The 21,412-nt window shown below is 39.1% G+C and overlaps 2 protein-coding genes across 5 annotated transcripts in view; one reads left to right on the forward strand and one right to left on the reverse strand.

Annotated features, from left to right (window-relative positions):
- ST3GAL6 (ST3 beta-galactoside alpha-2,3-sialyltransferase 6) overlaps positions 1 to 14,138 on the forward strand; it is an 85,901-nt gene extending 71,763 nt beyond the window's left edge. For 3 of the 4 annotated variants that reach the window (XM_052649191.1, XM_052649267.1, XM_052649124.1), the window contains 6 exons: positions 3,065 to 3,160; positions 6,365 to 6,551; positions 6,660 to 6,797; positions 10,650 to 10,802; positions 11,982 to 13,076; positions 13,931 to 14,138. In XM_052649191.1, the coding sequence (XP_052505151.1) occupies positions 3,065 to 3,160; positions 6,365 to 6,551; positions 6,660 to 6,797; positions 10,650 to 10,802; positions 11,982 to 12,068 (661 nt within the window). In that variant the 3' untranslated portion in view covers positions 12,069 to 13,076; positions 13,931 to 14,138. The remainder of the gene's footprint in view (positions 1 to 3,064; positions 3,161 to 6,364; positions 6,552 to 6,659; positions 6,798 to 10,649; positions 10,803 to 11,981; positions 13,077 to 13,930) is intronic. The other variant, XM_052649343.1, reaches the window with a different exon arrangement.
- Positions 14,139 to 16,095: 1,957 nt separating this feature from the next.
- The window catches only part of DCBLD2 (discoidin, CUB and LCCL domain containing 2), an 80,766-nt gene continuing 75,449 nt past the window's right edge, over positions 16,096 to 21,412 (reverse strand). The window contains exons 14-16 of the mRNA XM_052639394.1: positions 20,406 to 20,455; positions 18,175 to 18,312; positions 16,096 to 17,524 (exon numbers count right to left, since the gene is read on the reverse strand). Of these exons, the coding sequence (XP_052495354.1) occupies positions 17,055 to 17,524; positions 18,175 to 18,312; positions 20,406 to 20,455 (658 nt within the window). The 3' untranslated portion in view covers positions 16,096 to 17,054. The remainder of the gene's footprint in view (positions 17,525 to 18,174; positions 18,313 to 20,405; positions 20,456 to 21,412) is intronic.

A 21,412-nucleotide genomic window follows, 5' to 3' on the forward strand; every position in this document is an offset into this window, starting at 1 on the left:
ATTAGTGATGTTTAGTATCGTCTCATGTACCTGTTTGCCCTCTGTATGTCTTCTTTGGAGAAATGTCTATTTAAGTCTTTTGCCCATTGTGTGGGTTTTTTTTTTTTTTTTTTGGTTGGTTTGTTTTTTGATATTGGGCTTCATGAACTGTTTGTATATTTTGGAGATTAATCCTTGTCTTTTTGTTTTCTTCATGGTTGCTTTGCTGCACAGAAAGTTTTAATTTTAATTAGGTCCCATTTGTTTGTTTTTGTTTTCATTACTTTAGGAGGTGGATCAAAAAAGATATTGCTGTGATTTATGTGAAAGGGTGCTTTGCCTTTGTTTTCCTCTAAAAATTTTATAGTACTGGGTCTTAAAGTTAGATCTTTAATCCATTTTGAGTTTATTTTTATGTATGGTGTTAGGAAATGTTCTAATTTCATTATTTTACATGTAGCTATCCTGTTTTCTCTATACCGCTTATTTCTTCTCTGTGATAGATTAGCTGACTATAGGTGTGTAGGTTTATCTCTGGGCCTTCTATACTGTTTCATTGGCCTATATTTCTGTTTTTGTGCCAGTACCATACTGTTTGGGTTTTTTGGTTACTGAACTTAGTATAGTCTGAAATTAGGGAGCCTGATTTCTGCAGCTCTTATTTTTCTTTCTCAATATTGCTTTGGCTATCTTGAGAAAAAAGAATGAAACTGGAGTAATCAACCTCCACATGAAAAACACATGAAAAGATACTCAACATCACTCATTATTAGAGAAATGCAAATCAAAACCACAGTGTGTTATCATCTCATGCTGGTTGGAATGGCCTTCATCAAAAAGTCTACAAGCAATAAATGCTGGAGAGGATGTGGAGAAAAGGGAACATTCTTACACTGTTGGTGGGAATGCAAACTGGTACAGCTACTATGGAAAACAATGTGGAGATTCCTTAAAAAGCTGAGAATAGAACTGCCACAGGACCCAGCAAACCCACCCCTGGACATATACCCCGAGGAAACCAGAACTGAAAGAGACACATGTACTCCAATGTTCACTGCAGTGCTGTTTGCTATAGCTAGTACATGGAAGGAACCTAGATGTCCATTGGCAGAGGAGTGGATAAGGAAGTTGTGGTGCATATACACAAAGGAGTATTACCCAGCTGTAAGCAGGAATGCATTTGAGTCAGTTCTAATGAGGTGGATGAAACTGGAGCCTATTATACAGAGTGAAGTAAGTCAGAAAGAGAAAAACAAATATTGTATATTAATGCATAGATAAGGAATTTAGAAAGATAATGATGATCCTACATGCAGGGCAGCAAAAGAGACACAGATGTAAAGAATGGACTTTTGGACTCTATGGGAGAAGGTGAGAGTGGGATGACCTGAGAGAATAGCATTGAAACATGTATATTAACATATATAAAATAGATGACCAGTGCAAGTTTGATGCATGAAGCAGGGCACCCAAAGCCAGTGCTCTGGGACAACCCAGAGGGATAGGGTAAGGAGGGAGGTGGGAGGGGAGTTCAGAGTAGAGGCCACATGTATATCCATGGCTGATTCATATTGATGTATGGCAAAAACCATCAAAATATTGTAATTACCCTCCAATTAAAAGAAATATATCTTTTTAAAAAGATAGCTTTGGCTATTTAGGGTCTTTTGTGTTTCCATACAAATTGTAAAAAATTTTCGTTCTAATTCTGTGAAAAATGCTATTGGTAATTTGATAAGGACTGCATTGAATCTGTAGATTACTTTGGGTAGTATAGTCATTTTCACAATATTGATTCTTCCAATCCAAGAACATGGCATGTCCATCTGTGTGTGTCATCTTTGGTTCCCTTCATCAGAATCTTGTAGTTTTCTGGGCACTGGTCTTTATTTCCTTAGGTAGGTTTATTCCTAGGTACTTTATTCTTTTTGATGTGATGATAAATGGGATTTTTTCCCCTTAATTTCTCTTTTCTGATCTTTCATTGTTAGTGTATAGAAATGCAAGAGATTTCTGCATGGTAATTTTGTATCTTTCAACTTGATCAAATTCATTAATGAGCTCTAGTAGTTTTTTGGTAGCATCTTTAGGATTTTCTAAGTATAGTATCATGTCATCTACAAGCAGTGATAGTTTTACTTCTTTTTCAATTTACATTCCTTTTATTTGTTTTTCTTCTCTGATTTCTGTGGCTAGGGCTTCCAAAGCTATACTAATAGCTTTGTGTGGACATTCTTGTCTTGTTCCTGATCCTAGAGGAAGTGCTTTCAGTTTTTTCTTTCTACCATTGAGAATGATGTTTGCTGTGGGTTTGTCATATATGGCCTTTATTATGTTGAAGGCCAGGTCCTGTTGGCTGAGAGCTGAACCGTAGATAATCCACTGGCTGAGGCTGATTCTGGCCAGCAACAGGAAGTTCCACCTCATGTCCTATTTTAAAGCTCTTTGGCAGGAATACAGAGTAAACTTCTCATTTGTATACTGGCTAAGCTTTAAGGACCAGTACCTGTTTGGGGAATTGAAGTGAGCATGAGCAGGTACAAAGAAGCTGCACTTTGCCCACCAGGTTCTATACTGTCTGTCTCCACACTTATAATGCATAGCCGTAATTCAAAGCTGGAATCTCAGGGGAATGGGTAACACTAATGGAAAATACATACACATCTAATATAGAACACACTTGTATCAATATTAACATGGAGACTCTTATGTTGAGGGGTGTCTTTGTAGTCCAGAGGCCCGGACTCAATCCTAGTTTTACCTCTTTGGAGTATGACTTGGAAATGTTACCTAAACATTTTTTTAATATCTTTTCATCTGTAAAATGGAAATATCAGGCTTGCTTCTCTCCATGGGTGGTTATGAGAAGCATAATGAAGGGATGTATATGAACTGATAGGCATTAATAGTTGCTAACAATGATATAGTTCCTCTGGAACATGATTTCTTGAGTCTTACTATATCCCTAGACCTGGGAGTTACAATTGGTTCTTTTCCTGGGTTCCTCAAAGTATGAACAGGTTGTTGGAATCAGCCAGTTTTGTAAAAGATGTCTCAATCTCTCACTTGTCTATTTGTTCAACAGTGTGCCGTGTAAGAAGTGTGTGGTGGTTGGTAATGGAGGAATTTTGAAGAATAAGACATTAGGAGAAAAAATTGACTCCTATGATGTAATAATAAGGTAAATACGTTTTCTATTTGCTAACATGGAACTGTTTTCAAAGAACTTAGTTTCCTGCTTTAGTATGACCATTTTGAAAAGGAAGTAGAGTTGCTTTAGGATGTTTAAGTACATTACATATTACTCAAGATGTTGGCTAGAGTAGACTTAGATTTCAGGTCATTCATTTAGCAAATATTTATGAAATCCTCTGAACATTCTGGGCACAGTTCTAGCCCCAGGGGGCTATTGCAGTGAATAAGAATAATGTTTTTCCTCCCTGTGGGAAGAAGAAAACAGTAATTAAGAAAAGAAATATAATAAATGTCATATAAACAATCAAAACAGTTAAATCATCAAGAATGAATGAATGGCTGTTTCTGAATGGATGGCAATGCTGAGGCAGAGACATCTTAAACTAGACCTAAGTGACCACACAGTACTGGCCATATGAAGACCAGGGAAGAGCAATACAGGCAGAGAAAATGTTGACTGAAGGTCCTCTGGAAGGTATGTTGCTGGGTTTGAGAGCAGCAAAAAGAAAACCAGTGAGGTTGGAGGGCAGCAGACTGGGGAGAGGGGTGCAATCGGCAGCTGAAAACGTAGTTAAGGAGTGGGCTTTGTAGATTTTGTCAACTCGGATTTGGGCTCGTGTTTTAAGTATAACAGAAAAGTTTTGAAAATCATTCAGCAAGAATGCAGCTCTATCTGGTTATGTCTTTTTTTTTAAAAATTGTATTTATTTATGACTGCACTGGGTCCTTGTTGCTACACGCAGGCTTTTTCTAGTTGCAGTGAGCAGGGGCTACTCTGGTTGTGCTGCATGGATTTCTCATTGAGATGGCTTCTCTTGTTGTGGAGCACAGGCTCTAAAGTGTGCAGGTTCAGCAGTTGGGACGCATGGGCTTAGTTGCCTCAGGGCATGTGGGATCTTCCCAGAGCAGGGATCAAACCCATGTCCACTGCATTGGCAGGCGGATTCTTAACCACTGGACACCAGGGAAGCCCTGGTTTTGTCTTTAAAATACCCTGGTGGTGGCATGGACAATAAAACATGAAGGACAAAGGTGGAAATGAAAAGACCAGTTAGGTCGCTGCATTTGGATAGAGAATGGTGGCTTGCAATAGGATTGTCATGGCGGGGACAGAGATAAGGGACTAATTGACGCATGTATTAGAGTTACAGTTATCAGGATTTGCTTTTCATCATATGCGTGCTGAGATGGGAATAAAGAAATGCAGGATACTTCCAAGTTTTCAGCTTAATAGACTAGCTGGACAGTGGTACCATTCATTGAGGTGGGGAAGACTAGGGTAGGAACAGGTTTAGGGGAGAATCAAGATTTTGGTATGAACATACCATGTTTGAGATGCTTATTAGATTTATAGTATATAAATCAAGTAGGCAGTTAGATAAAGAGGTTAAATCTTATAAGTTGTATTTAAACCATGGACTGGGTGAGATTTCCCAGGAGCAGACAAAGAGGGCTCAGGACTGAGCTTTGAAGTACTCAAAACTTAAAGGTTGTGAAAGGAGTAAAGGAGCTGGAGAGGATCTGCCACTGAGGTCGGAAGAAAGTCAGGAAAAGGTGATCATAAACACCAAGCCAGCACAGTGTTTTAAGACAGGGAGATTTCAACCATGACAAATGCTGGTGAGAGGTCCTGTAAGTTAAAAACAGAGTTCACATTGGACTGGCAAGTTGAAGCTCACTGATGCTCTTGACAGCAGACTCGGAGGTGTGGTGCCGGGCAGAAGTCCAAGTGGAGCGGTTTGAGGGAATGACAGGTGAGAAAGCAGAGAAATGAGTAAACTAGTATAAAAAACTCTTTGGAGAAATTTCACTGTGGGGTTGAGACATAAGATGGTCACTGGAGATAATTCCGGACTCCTAAAGGAGATTTTCTGTTTCGTTTCCTTTTATAGATAGGAGATTCTAAAACATTAGTAAACTGATGGAAATGAATAAAGAGATTGGCATGGTAACGAGAGAGGGCATGGGGCTCAGCACAGCGTGGTTATCTCTGCAGTGGAAGGGAAAGTGGGGGTTGTGGTTACAGCTACGGAGAGTCCCATAGACCTACTGGTGGGGGTAATGAGAACATTTCCGTCTCTGTTTTCTTGTAGTAAAGGTTGAAGTCAGGTCATTAAGTGTGTATTTGTTGGGAATGGCCATGAACAGTCTTCTGAAGAGTGAGAAAACTTCCCGCTGGGCAATGCATTAGGATGACCTGGCAGTGCTTGGGTGTTTTGCTGGGTTACAAATTGCCGAGCGTTTCTGCATAGTATGGTCACCTCATTTTCTGGTGGTTATCCATTTTGAGGAAGCTGTGAAGATTTATCCACAAAACAATGTTCAAGCACTCACAGATTTCTTTGTAATTGTGTAAAATCTGGTTGCCTAGAACCACACCAGGCCCTTGTGGGAAAATGCCACTGGCAAGACATTATGAAAGTCATTTCAGGTGTTATTAAGGCTGCTTTATATTACATAGTGCCATAGGGTCAAACAGTATTTGTCTCCTAGGGGACACTATTTTGGCAACAAAGCATTCCTTTTCATAGCACACCTTCATGGTGTGTGCATAAATAGTGCATGTCTAACCTCGCCTTATTTTAAGCATCACAAATCCAGCACTGGATCATTTGTGGTTCTTTCGTTCATCCCAGCAACAGTTACTATTGGTTATGCTTAGGTATAAATAGAGCATTTTTGTTGTTCCTTTACTTCAGAGCACATCAGCTTTGATGGGTCTTCAAATCACCTTAACTGGGACTCTTCCCTGTCAGTCACTTAGGCACACATCCATGTGCTCCATGATGGTATAACCTTGGGCAAGTAACTTATCTTATGGACATCAGGGCCTTTATCTACAAACACAAGGGGTTTTATTGAGATGTCCTCCAAGGTCTGTTCTGAGTATTCTGGGGTTTTATGTTCCCATCTGTTTCATTTTGTCTTCAGCTTTTCTGGAGGTAAGAATGAACTATTGATGGCCCCACAGTTAATTTTCAAACACAAATGAATGTTTCTGCCTTTGATCAAGCAGCTGTTTCAGGAAGGAGAGTTATTTCCTTGGCTGTGAAAGACTTGATGGATTGCCACGTGGCTTTAGAGCCCAGCTACGTGGCTTGTGTTTGTCTGGCTCTGAAATCGGAGAACTGTGATGGAAATGACCCTGACTACTCTTGGTCTACATGTCTTGTGTGTTTACTACCCACAGAATGAATAACGGTCCTGTTTTAGGACATGAAGAGGAAGTTGGGAGAAGGACTACCTTCCGACTTTTTTATCCAGAATCTGTTTTTTCAGATCCTAATCACAGTGACCCTAATACTACGGTGATTCTCACTGCTTTTAAGCCACTTGATTTAAAGTGGCTGTTGGAATTGTTGACAGGTGGCAAAATAGTAAGTTGGCAAAATCGATCTGTCTTCTGGTTTCCTTGTTTTTTTTTTAATGTATTTTTTAAAAAGACAATGACAAATTGTATTTTCTATATTCTTACTTTATTTCAGAATCCTAATGGTTTTTGGAAGGAACCAGCCTTAAATCTGATCTATAAACCTTATCAAATCAGAATATTAGATCCTTACATCACCAGAATGGCAGCATACGAACTGCTTCATTTCCCGAAAGCATTTCCCAAAAATGAGGTATGTATTTTCCTTCACATAGTTTCAAACTAAAGACATTACTGGGGTGGAATAGATGGTCTCTGGGAGTCTTAGAACCTGGGTGAGAACCACGACTCATGACGTGACTTCTGAGGGCCACATCTGGGTTAGTGAGAATAGGTTATCTGTGGATTTTATCTGTATGTTGTTCAGGTTGCAAGGAAGACCACTTTTTAAGTGTAGTGTTTTTCCTGCCCCATCTCTCTTCGCCTCCTCTTCACTGCTCTGCAGGGAGGAGAGTATTGATGGGGGAAGGGGGAGGGGGTGTGTAGCGCTGATGGGTAGGCTGTGTGCAGACAGCAGGATTCTTTAATTCTTTTTGATTACAAGGAATCTCATTGACTTTGACTGTTGTAGCCGTGTTTGTCTACATTCCCTATGAAAAAGGTAGTTTAGATCCATACAGTGACAGGCTGTATTTTTCACTTGAAGCTTGAGTAAATGTGTAATGTGATATCTCAGCTGAAAGGAGGCTTTCCTTTTTGTATTTGGGGAAAATCCAAAGAAATAAACTTGTATTTTGTTCCTTTTCATTAGCACAATAAAAAAATTCTGAAATATTACATGCTGAAACAGCTTTTACAAAGGAATATTTTTTTAAAAAGGAAATCATCCTTTTTTTCTCTGTATAATTCAGATTATCTCCCAAGCTCTTTTGCATTTTTTATATCCTTCTAGACTCTTGTCTGTGCATTCACAAACACAAATACTTTTTTAAAAGTTAATTTTATTGGAGTATAGTTGTTTTATAACGTTGTGTTAGTTTCTGCTGTACAGCAATTTGAATCACTTATACGTATACCTATATCCCTTTCTTAGACTTCCTTCTCGTTTCGGTCACCAGGGAGCACTGAGCAGAGTTCCCTGTGCCGTACAGTAGGTTTTCATTAGTTATCTCTGCTATACACAGTGCCACTAGAGTATACATGTCAACCCCGATCTCTCAATTCATCCCATCCCTCCTCTCTCCTTGGCATCTGTAACTTTATCTGTGTCTCTATTTCTATGTAAGCTCATCTATACCATTTTCCTGGAGTCTACATACAAGCAATATTGTTCTTTCTGACTTCTGTCGGTATGACAGTCTCTAGGCCCATCCATGTCTGCAAAGGGCACTATTTCATTCCTTTCTACAGCTGAGTGATATTCCACTGTGTATGTGTACCACATTGTCTTGATCCATTTCTGTCAGTGGACGTCTAGGCTGCTTCCATGTCCCGGATATTTTAAATAGCGCTGCAATGAGCATTGAGGTGCATGTATCTTTATGAACTATGGTTTTCTCTGGGTATACACCCAGGAGTGAGATTGCTGGGTTATATGGTAGTTCTGTTCTTAGTTTTTTAAGTAATCTGCATACTCCTTCTCCACAGTAGCTGTATCAATTTGCATTCCCACCAAAGGTAGGAAGGTTCCCTTTTCTCTACATCCTCTCCAGCATTTATTGTTTGCATCAACTTCTGTCTGTGCAGTTACAAACACAAGTACTTTTTTTGTTGTTGAGTGTAATTTGTGATTATACTATATTGTTCTGCTGTTTCTCTTCTCTAACTCTTCCCCTATTTACAGACCTTTAGTTTTCTAGCCAGCTTTTTTTTTCCTCTATAGGTAATGTAGAAATGCATGTGTTTATAGGGATTTTCTGCACACTTGTGTGATTTCTGTAGGAAAGACACCTGGAAGTGGATTTCCGAAGTCAAAAAAGCATAAATATTAAGTCCTGTCTTGCTAATTTTGAGGGAAAGGACAGCTTCTGAATGTATATTTTGTGAATTTTCAACTTTTACTTTCCTAAGTGAGGTAAGATCAGATTTATCCCTTGATTTGTGCTTTAGGTAGTGCACAGGAAGCACAGGAAGCCTCTGGTCTTACTTAGAGATGGTACTAGAACTAGTTATAAGTGTACTGAAATTCCACTAGGGCAGTGTCCGAGAAGCCAAGTGAGGGACACAGCTGTATTTCAGAGGTCAACTGCATCAGATGCCATCCTGGAAACACAGAGGTCACACTGATGGGGACAAGTATAGGAAGAGGAAGAAAGCCCAATTGAACTGGGTGAAAGAGAAAGAACGTGGGGCATGTGTGAGTGGAGGCAAATCTTCAATGGGGTTTTGCTGGAAAAGAAAGTAGAGGAAAGGCTGGAAGGCATAGGTTCAGGAAGGGTTGTTGTTGTTGTGATGGGTTTTTAGATAGATATGTTTGTATGCTGAAGGGATGGTTCATTAGAGGGAAATATTGATGATGAGACAAAGGGGATACTTGTAGAAGCAAAATTGTTGAGAAAAAAGATGGGGTAAAATGGAATGCATGAGTGGAGAGGCTGGCTCTAGGTAGAAACAGGGACAGCTCATCCATCTAGGAGTGAACACTGAAAATATGGGTAAAGACAAAGGTAGATTTGGAATTGGGAAGATGATGTAGCTCTTGTCTGATTGATTCTGTTTTCTAAGAAAAATGAGGATTAAACTGGCAGTTTAAAGTAGGAAGGAAGGTAGAGCTGTTGGATAGAAAGGTATGAGATTGTCATCTTGCAGAGTAGAAATGGGAGTTTACTAGGGGAGTATAACTGGATTGTTGGACATGACTGAATGCCCACTTGAGGTGGTCATAAATGTAATCTGTGACCAGTCAAGTATGCTGTTTTCTCTGACCTTAACCAGGGTTAAGATTCTGTCAGGAACAATATAGGTTCTGTGGGAGATGGGTGCCAAAGGAAATTGAAGGCCTACATAAGGGAATGACTATAATGGTGAATGGAAAACTCTAAGGTATGAAGAAAGGAAAGCGAGAACTTGAAATGTGATGGCATCAGTGAGGTGGGATGACTCCTAGGTTTTTAACCCAACCGTTAACTTCCTTTCACAGCAGATGGAGAAGCTGTGGTGGAGTCACAGTAGTGCAAGGGGTAAAGAAAAACTTAGGTAAAAGGCTGTTAGGCTTTCAGACAAATTTGCTTCCTGGAGTTTACTTGATTTTATTATGCTGCTCTGAGTTTTCTTGAAACCATAATTAATCATATGTAATTTCCATGGGATCTGTAGGAAACATTTAATCAAAAGAAAATCTCCTTGAATTTTTGTGTTAAAAAAAAAACACTTAAGATACATTTTGTTTTCGCTTTTGAAGGCTACCCTACGAGAGTTAAAGCTTAGAATGCCAAGACCCTTTGGTCAAACATCTATGATAGTACTTTTTAGGATATATGTACATGTGAAGGGGATGCTTGGTTTTAGTCAAAATTTAAATTTATCAATTTAAAAACAAAACTGAGTGTGACTTTACTATGTATATACATCTGGAATCTTCATTTTCTAGTCAGATCCTCACCTTGGCAGTTTGTTATTGAAGTTACTCAATCAAAGCCATCTTTCCCTAGAGCTGAATTATCAGCATTATGAAACAGAACTATTTTCTGGCTAAATGATTTGAAGCCTTTTAGCATGATTCTATCTGTCAGTGAATTAAGTGGTTCTTACATTTCATACATGGATTTAATATTCTCAGGCTTGGCTTTTTCCACAAGTTGCCGGACTTGATGTGTTTTCTAAACAAGGCGGCAGCATCCTTTTCCTCAAGCCTTCATCTAATAGTTGTCTTCTGGACTAGTACTGCAGTTAGGTTTTACTTGAAAGACTTTCTAAGATTTCAACCAGCACTTTATAGAGTTAGGATATTAACTTGGCACTTGAGCCTTGGGGCATGATGAAGGTTGAACTTTTTTTGTCTCGATGAAATGCTCAGAAGACGCTGTAAGATGGATCACCCAAACAGGCTTTGGAAACAAGTACCTTGTGTGGACTTTTCCCCCTAAATTTTCATTTCCTCCCCCAGAAACCCAAACACCCAACCACAGGCATTATTGCCATTACATTGGCATTTCACATATGTCATGAAGTTCACCTTGCTGGCTTTAAGTACAACTTTTCTGACCTCAAGAGCCCTTTGCACTACTATGGGAATGCCACCATGTCTTTGATGAGTGAGGTAAGCTTGTATATTCCACCGTTTCACCCTGTCATTTTACTGAGGGAACATGTTTTGAGAGGTTGATGGCTTAATAAGGGTTTACAGAAATAGCACGTGCTGAAATTAGGAGTGGGGTCCAGAGTTCTTAACTACAGCAACAGCTCCCAATCTGCTGGCCTCAGACCCTTGGAAGAATCTTATCAAACCTTCATAGGGACCAAGCCTTACCTTAGATGCTGTATTTGAGGCACTGTTTGAAAAGATAGAAACCTGTTGTTTGAGATATGACAGACTCACCTAAAAGCATGGCCATGATCATACTAACTATTTTCATGGAGTTTTCCAGTTAAGTAGATGGGAAGAGCTATAACTTTTTAACCTCATGAGAGAATCTTCATGGTCAGAAAACTTGTAAACTTTTATACTAGATCATTTTTCTCTTGAATGGGGATTAATAATGGTAGATTTGATCCTTAAACTTTTACTGTGAATGGGAATGAACTTTCTATTTTCCTAGTAACTTAGATTAGTGGCACAAGTGATAGGATTTAAAATGTTACATGTACATTTTAATGTTGAACAATAAATGATTTATTGTTAAGTATATGGATATATCCCATGAAATGAAACCAATCCCCTTAAATCCTCATCCCTAAATACTGTGTAAGCCGAATAAGTGGAATTATTCAGGTTAGATCTTGCCAGTTTGGTTTCTAGATTTACACTGTAATTCAGTAGACCAGGGTTGGGTTCTTTACTGGCTCAGAGGTTAAAATGTTTACCTGCAATTCAGGAGACCTGGGTTCAATCCCTGGGTCGGCAAGATTCCCTGGAGAAGGAAATGGCAACCCACTCCAGTATTCTTGCCTAGAGAATCCCATGGACAGAGGAGCCTGGTGGGCTACAGTCCATGGGGTCGCAAAAGTTGGACACGACTGAGCGACTTCACTTCAGCAGACCAGAAGATGATGTGAGGGAGCCTCTTACTTAAGTGATGTTTAAGTGGAAAGAGTGGGCTTTTAGGGAAGGCTCTGGCAAAAGAATGAGCAGTGAAAAACAACAGATAACAGAAGTTCAAGTCCATGTCACTTGTTACATGAGTTTTTTTTTTTTTTTTAATATATAGCATATTCCATTGCTGCCACTGTTCATATCTTCAGATTGGGATAGACGGTGACTTTTGTTTTTCTTCTTTAGAATGAATATCACAATGTGACTGCGGAGCAGCTCTTTCTGAAGGACATTATAGAAAAAAACTTTGTAACCGACTTGACCCAAGAGTAACCCTACAGACTCAGAAGATAATGCTAACAGTGTTAGTTTTATTTTTATACTGCCATTTTTAGTTTATTTTTAAATATGTTGGATGTACTTGTCAAGAAATTATGTGTATCAAGTCTGTTGCTGCCTGGTGATTCATAACCACCAGCTTAATTTCTGTGAATATATTTAATTTATGGAAACCAAGATGTTACGATATCAGGGAAAGTGAACTTTTCATTGTATCGTTTAAAAATAAGCTAGTTTTCTGAGGTGTTTTTAACTATAGTTAGTTCATCTTAGACTTCTGAAGGGACGCTGACTTCCTAGTAAGTAAGGGGGGTTAGTTTACTACAGCACATTTTGAATGTAACAGGACATTTTGAGAGGTTCATCTGGCTACTGTAAATTGGTAGGGAACTGGTGTGCGGCAGTTCCCTGATGTAGTGTACTGGACCCACTTCAGGTGTATAACTCTAGTTCCTTTTAGTTATACGCGAGGAACCAGACTGGAATCTTAAACCAGACCTGAAGCGTGGACGTATATGGAAATCTAAGATCATACTGGCTGAATTAAGCATTTTTTCTCCTGCAGTTAAGTAAACCATGATTATGATCAGTAGTTTGGTAGAATGAAAATTTTTTTTTTCTAAGTCAAAAGAAACAGGATAAACATGAAGCTCTGGATAAGTAAATAACCAAAGCCTGCAATTCTTAAAGTCTGGTGACTTCATTATTTTAAAGAAATAAAGTTCATACAAAGAAGCTGAAGTAGGCAAGCTCAAGAAGGAGAAAATTCGTAAGCAGTATTTTCGAAGCTTATCTGAAGTAAAGTAGAAAAGACAAGACAAGAGACAAAGAAGACAAGAATGAGTAAACCTGTCAGAGTCGAGCTGTTTCTGGATTTCAGTGGCACTTTCATGACAAAACCAGCTGTCGACATGATTCAGTCACATCTTCAAATGGAAAGCTTACCTAGGGTGCACCAGAAAAGACTGGTGGGATTGCAGACAAGCCAGTTGGACTACAGTGGTGAGCCAGTCTCCCTTTTCACTTTAATGACTATAATCAAAGATTACTGGGGGGGGCGGGGGGGGGGCAGTGGGTGAAGAGAGCAATAGAAGTTACATGGCTAGAACCAAAAGCTGTCAGAAGAGGCATGTGTAGAAAGAACTGGTATCATTGGGAGACAATGATAATTATCGCTGACAACCTACCTCTCTAAAGAGGGTGTATAAATATTAGGTCAGAAACAGGAATAAACGACATACTTGAAAAGTGGTGTTGGGGGAGAAAACTAGTAGCTGATTGAACTCAGACCTACATGTTGAATGTACACTCTGTGCTGTTAATTCCAGCATATGTTCACACATACCATCTCATTTGATCCTTCCGATAACTCAGGTGGAAAAGCCATAGCTGGTCATTCCCTCATACCACACAGCCGGGGCCCACAGCTAGGCTGTGGATGCTGAGTCTGGCTTCAGAAAGGGTGGTGCTGGCTACAGAAAAAGTTAAAAGTCAAACACTAATGGTGGCATTTTCAAATGTTACTGTAAATACTATAACACTGACCATAACATTTCTGGCTGCTCTTAAAATTGAGGAATCTGGTATTTTGTATAGTACGAGAATAGCTACAAACCTCAAGGTTTAAGAAAAAAAAAAAGGAACAAGACACATATATACAATTTATTAAAAACACATGAACACATTAAAATCTCACTATTTATACAATCAAATTCTAGCAACATATACAAATACTGAGTGACTACAGTTCATGCCGAGGTAAGAAAAGTACATTCTGGGAGAATATCACTGACACGCAAAGCCATTTTTATTTCCAATACGTATTTCAATATATGTTTTGTTTCTACCTTTCCCAGTGCCAAAAAAGAAGAGGAGGAGATGAGAAGAAGAAACTAGTTACAAGTTGGATTATATGAGAACTGGTGCCACAGTTGACCTAAAAATATCCAACTCTTACTTAGATATTGCAGTTTAGGGATTTCAAGTTCAGAACCAAAAGGCATAGCCAGTAGGTAATTTTTTTGTTTTTTTTTTAAATAAACAGAATTCACTGATTTCTCTTAAGAGGGTTGAAAAGCTTTTATTGTCCCACCTAATCCAGTTGTTCATTCTAATCCTATTATCTGACATGGTGTTTTTCTATAACCCTCTTGCTCTCCAGGTTACAATGTGGACCAGCCCAGGGAAAGAGGTTCAAGCTTTATTACATTCCACAGAATTATGGCCACATTCATATTTAAATAAGCTCATTTTCTGCTCCCTCTTGTGGATGGGAGGGAGAAGGGCAAATGTATACATAACATATTTTCAGTTACTGTATAAATCTTCTACTCGAACCGTTTCAACAGCAAATAAACCCATTGTTCAATGCAAAGTGCAAATAGCGAAACGTGAACTTAAATAACTGGGCTAGACCCTGCATACACAATAGGATCTACTTAGATTTACAGCTTTTAATACAATAAATCAGCATTCACAATATCTTACCTTTAACTGTGCTGGTTCCTAAGATCAAGTAACAGCGAAGTCAGTGTAATTTTATGAAACCTTAAGGGCCACATTTCCTGTACCAATGTCTGATCCTATTTTTATAACTGCATTAACAGGAAAAAATTTAACCCAGTAAGTCACAGTGACTTTTTTTTTTACGTTTCAAGCAAAGAATAAAAAATCAAGGGAATTTTGTAAAAAATGGTTACCTTCACATTTTCAGTTGTTACTTGATTGTCTCCAAAGCTGTATATATATCAGACATAGTAACGTTAAAAAAAAAAACAAAACAACAAACCTCTAATATGAAAACGAATTAAAAAGTACATACCAGAACAACCTTTTGTATCAGGCTCAGCTCTTCATGTGGAAAGTAAAATATATAATAATAGTTAAAAACTAGATATTTTATAAAAATTATTGGTAGTTCAGGGACAGCACAGTGGTAACATATGAATCAAGTCTTAAAACATGCATTATTTATGAAAACATTTGCTTCTCAACAAAAAAAAAAGTTCTATGGGAAAACAATCAGGTACGCACAATTAAAAATAGCAAGCATCTTTGGAAAAAAGAAATAGTTACTGAACTCATTTCTTTTAAAGCTTCAAATAGGCATATGATTTTAGAAGTAGATTTTTGTATACTAAGGATGAATAAAAAAATAAAAGCAATTGGTTTACTTTCTTCCCACCTGGAGGGGGATGACTACATTAATATATGTGCTTTACACATTCATACCTGTTTTAATAAAAGTTCAACATCTGTGCTTTTTGTTTCAAATATCTTGAAACGAAATGTGTATTGGTTTTTCAGTGAATAAAATTATGCCTCAAAAGTCTGTTGGAAAAAGGAAAAGCAACTGAAAATAAGACCAACAAAATCATACAACTAGAATGCAGGGAGGCTGTAGAATTTGGCAGTTCTGTTTTGGAGCAATGTTTTACAATGCTAAAAGACTCATGGAAACAAGCAAAATGAACACTGTATATAGTTGGTTAAATTTAGCAAATTCTGCCATCATCTGGCAGTACTGGCTAAAAGAAACGACTAGAACCTGCTGGGGAAGTACATTTCAATATTAACTATAAACTAGGGGATGTAAAATTGATATATTTTAATCATATAGTTAGCTTCTCATATCATCTTACCAATCTAAAGACTTCTAAAGATGGTTTTTACACTAAGGCCAGTAAACTGCAGATGATTTCTGTTTCAGTCATTTAAACTAAACTACTTCTGGGTGACCAAAGTTGCCCAGAGGTATCAAAAATAAGACAGGGATTTTCCTTTGCTAGGATGCTAAAACATTTGTTCCCTCTGTTCCCTGTGATACGGGAGACTACTCACACCCCCAGACCACATGGATGGCATAATCACACAGAGCCGAAAAATACATGCTGGGTTTGCATTTCTTACTGTGGGAAAATATTTATTTATTTCACTAAAAACAATAAATACCTTGAGAGTCAAAGAACAGTCTGTATATAAAACCAAAACAATTTGGTTACTTTTGTGGAGGGGAGGTAATTTATACGATTCCTGAGGAATAATTTTGCTTTTCATGTTGAGAAATATTAAGTGGGTATTGTTTACAGTGTTCACGTTTAAAAGTCCTTAACTTTTCACACTCTCCTAGGAAGAATTCCATTGCAAATAAAGTCTGGAGCAGAGGATCTCCTTTATAGCTTTTTTAATTTATAAAATTGTTCCTGTTTCCGCATGAAGACACTAGGGGGTCTAAATTAATGAGATTGATAGAGCAAGCATCACCCACTGAAAAAAACTCAGACATTTATAAAGATGAGAATGGGGCAGGCCACCAAGGGCCCCAGGTGGAACAAGCAAGGGATGAGACCAGGTCATGTACTATGAAATGTTTAAGTTCATTGAAGTGTCAGAAAGTGAAAAATCACTCTGCTCACTACAGGTCAGTTTCCCAGCTACAGCTCTTCCTAAGGAAAGATGGATAAATATATAATGCTGCAATCAAAACAATGATTATATCAATATATATTTTTTAAATTCAGAAAGCAATACAAGAATAGAAGAGGAAGAAATCACAATAGTACCCACTTTTCACAAATTGCTGAATTTCAAGCCATTAGACACTTTAAGAACAGTACCATGCGTTATTGCCAAAAAGGCTTACAGAGCCATCTCGAGTTCATCAATGTACCTGCAGCATCAGTAATAAATACTCAGTGATTTTAAATTTCTTTGAAGTGCATAGTAGGGAGCCTTTTCTGTATAAAATAGTGTTTTACAGTAGTAACAAACAAGATGTTTAAAATTTCATAGGCAAGCAGTAACTGCCACAGTAACCCTTTTAAAGCAAGATGGTAAGATTAGTAGTTTTTGTACCTCGGTCATCACACTTCCCCCGACCACATCCGTGACAGATATGTAATACGTTCTACCACTAATACAACAACAACAAAAAAAGGCCATGTGCTTTAAAATGATGCGTTGTAAAAAGCAGCATCACCTTCAAAGGACTTCTTTAAAAACATCACATTCACCCTCCTTCCCTGCTTCTGACACCTCCTGCGTGCTCTGCGGCACCTGGTACACCAGTTCATCCGGGGCGCTGGGGCCCGGCTTCCCACCTTTCGGGGTATCATACTGGGCCTGCGCCGAGGAGCAGCTGTCGGTCCTGGAGAGGAGAGTGTTGTATGTTCCCACCGAAGTGGGCGGTTGGTTCCCTGCAGCTTTGAAAGTGGAAGTTGAGGGCAGGCCAGCTGCAGCTGAGGGGTGCCCGGACATGTCCATGACGATTGGGGTTGCGTACTCAGGCCCGGTCACTGGCAGTGGTTCTGCATAGGCGTGGTAAACTTCTTGCACTGGGGAGCTGTAGGGATCGAGGTCAGCATACCCTGCTTCTTTTCCTTCTTCTGGTTTAAAGGTAGACCTCTGATGGAGGGGGCCCACAATTCCTCCCACAAGTGGCTGTGCGTACTCTGGGTGTCACAAAACACAAACAAAAAAGTCCTCTCATTAATGCCACAGGCTTACCCTGAAAACACACATCTTTATGGCACCTGTGCTATCATGGAGATGGATGGGTTTTCCTGCAAGAATCAACTTCAAAATTAAAAAAGATGTTATCTCAAGGTTATATGTCATTGTGCCCGAAAGCTTCATTCATGGAATTCTGTATAAAGAGTGTATGTGTTCTTCAGATTTATAGATAACTATTTCATTCGAAAATAAAGTCCATTACTGTATTGGTCTTGGAAAATAATTTCATGTTTTTTTTTTCAAATATTAGGAAATGTTTAAAATATACACTGGGTTAATAGGATAAACAAGGCCACTGTGTCTTTCCTGCTCTCCTCTTAATACCCCCAAACTCCCAATAAAACCAAATGAAATTCCAGATAAGCAGACAAAATGCCCAAAGTTTTTAAGAAATGAATACCCCAATTTTATGGACAGAACATCTGAGACACAGAAATGACTCTCTCGAGGTCTTTTTTAAAAAGTGCTTCTACATTTGGAAACCAGCTCATCTCCTACACATGAAAAAGATAAAAGATACTGTAAATACCAAAGCACTTTGCAGCAAGCACAGCAGTTTCCCCTTGAGCCCGGGCTGTGCTATAATTACCTGCAGAGTCAGTCTGCAGCATGGTGGTGACCTCTCTTGGACTCAAGTGGTTCACCTCGCTACTGCTGTAGCGAACTGGGGTTTCCTCATGCTCCACTGATTTGGCAGGAAGAAACTGCTTCATTCCTTTCCACCAACCTTCATTGTGATCATAAGCAAGAGAGACCATTAAAGAGAAAGCTATGTTTGAAATGATAACAGTATATGAAGGGAGAAATCTTGCTGCATTTAAGCCATTTCTATAACAAAGATCTATAAAATGAGCCTTGATGATCAAGACTTTAAAAAAAAAATGTGGTAAAATACACATAAAATTTTCTCTCATACCCTTTTTTTTTTTTTTTGCTGCACCCACACGGCTTCCAGGATCTCAGTTTCCTGACCAGGGATTGAATCCAGTAGTAGTGAAAGCCTGGAATCCTGACCACTAGGCACCAGGGAACTTTCTGAACCATTTTTAATTAAGCAGCTCAGTGATACTACATATGTTAACATTGTTGGGCAACCCTCACTCCAGCCATCTCTGTCTTGTGAAACTGAGATTTCATATCCATGAAGCAGTAATTTCTGATTCTCTCTTCCCCTCAGTCCTGGGCAACCAGAACTCTACTTTGTCTTTAGAATACTATATATAAGTAGTACCTCGTATAAATGGAGTCATATGTTATTTTTCTTTTTGTGACTGGTGTATTTCACTTAGCATAAAGTCCTCAAGGTTCATCCACATTGCAGTATATAGTGCAGAATTTCCTTTTTTAAGGCTTAACATTCCATTTTATGTGTACACTGCATTTTGCTTATCCATATACTAGTGGGTCAATCTCCAGTACTCTTGCCTGGAAAATCCCATGGGTGGAGGGGCCTGGTAGGCTGCAGTCCATGGGGTCGCTAAGAGTCGGACACGACTGAGCGACTTCACTTTCACTTTTCACTTTCATGCATTGGAGAAAGAGATGGCAAGCCACTCCAGTGTTCTTGCCTGGAGAATCCCAGGGACGGGGAAGCCTGGTGGGCTGCCGTCTATGGGGTCGCACAGAGTCGGACATGACTGAAGTGACTTAGCAGTGGGTCAATACTTGGGTTGCTCCCATGTTTTAACTATTTTGAATAATACTGCTATGAACATGGAAGTAGAAATATTTATTCAAGACTCTGCTTTCAATTCTTTTGGGTATATACCTAGAAGTGGAATTGCTGGAGCACACAGTAATTGTATTTTTAACTCTTTGAGGAACTGACCAAATAAAAACACCTACTTTCCAAAGAAGCTGTACCATTTTACATTCCCATCAACAGTGCACAATGGCTCCAATTTCTTCACATCCTTGCCAATACTTCCCATTTTCTGTTTTTCTCCTATTCTGTTTTCTCTCATCTAATCTTTATTATTTATTTCTTCCCAGTAGCCCTGGGTTTAGTTTGTTCTTCTTTTTCTAGTTCCTTAAGTTGTTCAAGCTTATTTTCTGCTTTGATAGACTATCCAATGCAAAGCAGAACACGGTGCAAATCTCTATCAAAAGCAATATACTGAAGCAAACCACTGCTGTTATAGTGCAGCCAGACAGTTATAGCAGTGGTTTTTAATACATTAATAAGTTCAAAGAATTCTAAGATTAACCCTGGGGGCAGGGGGTGGTTGGGGGGACAGTGGCACAGGATCTGACCCTGCCACTGCTCTTTCCTGCCCTAGTAACAGTGAACTCTGGACTCCAGTCATTCCAGTGAGGCTGGGGAAGTGGGAGACCCACAGAAGGCCCCTGCTGTCACCTGCAGCAAGCTGCCACCTGCCACACAGAGTAGGAATCAGAAGGAACAACAACTCACGGCAGAGATGGCAGACTAACTCCTCTGGGACAAACAGGCACCGCAGAGTGACCCACGCTGTCACCAGAACCGCAGTCCCCTACCTCTTACCTAGTGTTCACGTACACCACACAGAAAGCTGGTCTCAAGACAGAGACATACATGGAGGCAAATCAGACAAGTTTTCCAGAAGGAAAAGAACAAAGCGCGTGTTATGAGAAATTCTTATAATGAAATTCCATTTCATTACTTAGCGACTACAGGAAATTTTTACAGAAAAGAAACAAATCAGAACAGAAGAGGAATGCCATTTTTCTAACAGTGCCAGGGAGTTAATGGGGGCCTGAAAATGGCTTTCCTCTTCTACTGTCGCCCCCTACAGGGCAGGGCTTCCCTCTGCTGGAAAGAGATACAAAGCCGTAAATTACCTGCCCGGTCCCAGTATGGCAAGTCATAGGTGCCTTTAGTTTTTTTCTTTCTGGAAAAATACAGGAGAAAAAAAAAAAAAGCAAATAGAGTGAATTCACTAGTAAGAAAGCTCTGAAACAGTAAGATAAACACTCAAAAGTTAATAATTAGTCAAGAGTACACACTGCTACTTGCTGATCTTTCCGGGGGAGACCTCTTTTTCATTTGACTTTCAAAGTTGCCATGGCTGAACTCTGGACTCTCAATAAATATTAAGCAACTATCTGCTGACAGAGTTATTTTGTTACCCAACTATTTCCCACTCAAAACGGATAAAGAGATTTTTTTTTTTAAAGACTGATTCTGTAGATAAAAAAGCTGAATCAAACCAAAGACCCAACCCTGACATGTGGATTATGATGGAGAAATCCTGTTAGGTTTGTTTTGGTTTCAAATAAAATTTCACAAATCTGTTGATTCATCAAGTTCACAGGACAACAAGAATAACACAACCCTTTTCTTCTGCATTGTTATTATTTTCTCACCTTACTGTTTTCTCCCTATGGTCCTTTGCCCCTGAGAAGTTTAAAGTGTCACACATACCCTTAACTGCGTAGACCTGATTCCTCTACCCTGCCCAGGACAAGCCACACCACCACTAACAGTGAGAGAGCTGAGGGCTACGTGGGCTGTGGAGAAGGTTCTCCTTAGCCCACTCCTCAGAATTCAGAATATCTTTCCCTGGAGAAACTTCCGTCTCTCCCCGGCATTAAGAACTGCTATCTACAGAGAAAAATATCAAGCACACAAAAGGACATTTTCTGGTTCAAGAATGTAAATCTAATTAAAATAATGCTCTGCAAGCTAAAGAGAAAGAAGCTGTTCCATCGTTATAGATGAGCTCAAGAGGGTTATGTGATTTGCTCATGATCACAAATGAGGCTTCCTCAAAAGCCCACGGCATGTGCCTTTCCTACTTGGAAACAGTCTTCTCCAGTATAAGACTGTGTTTTTATTATTGATACTA

The sequence above is a fragment of the Budorcas taxicolor genome, chromosome 1 (genome assembly GCF_023091745.1).
Source record: "Budorcas taxicolor isolate Tak-1 chromosome 1, Takin1.1, whole genome shotgun sequence".
Classification (NCBI taxonomy): domain Eukaryota; kingdom Metazoa; phylum Chordata; class Mammalia; order Artiodactyla; family Bovidae; genus Budorcas; species Budorcas taxicolor.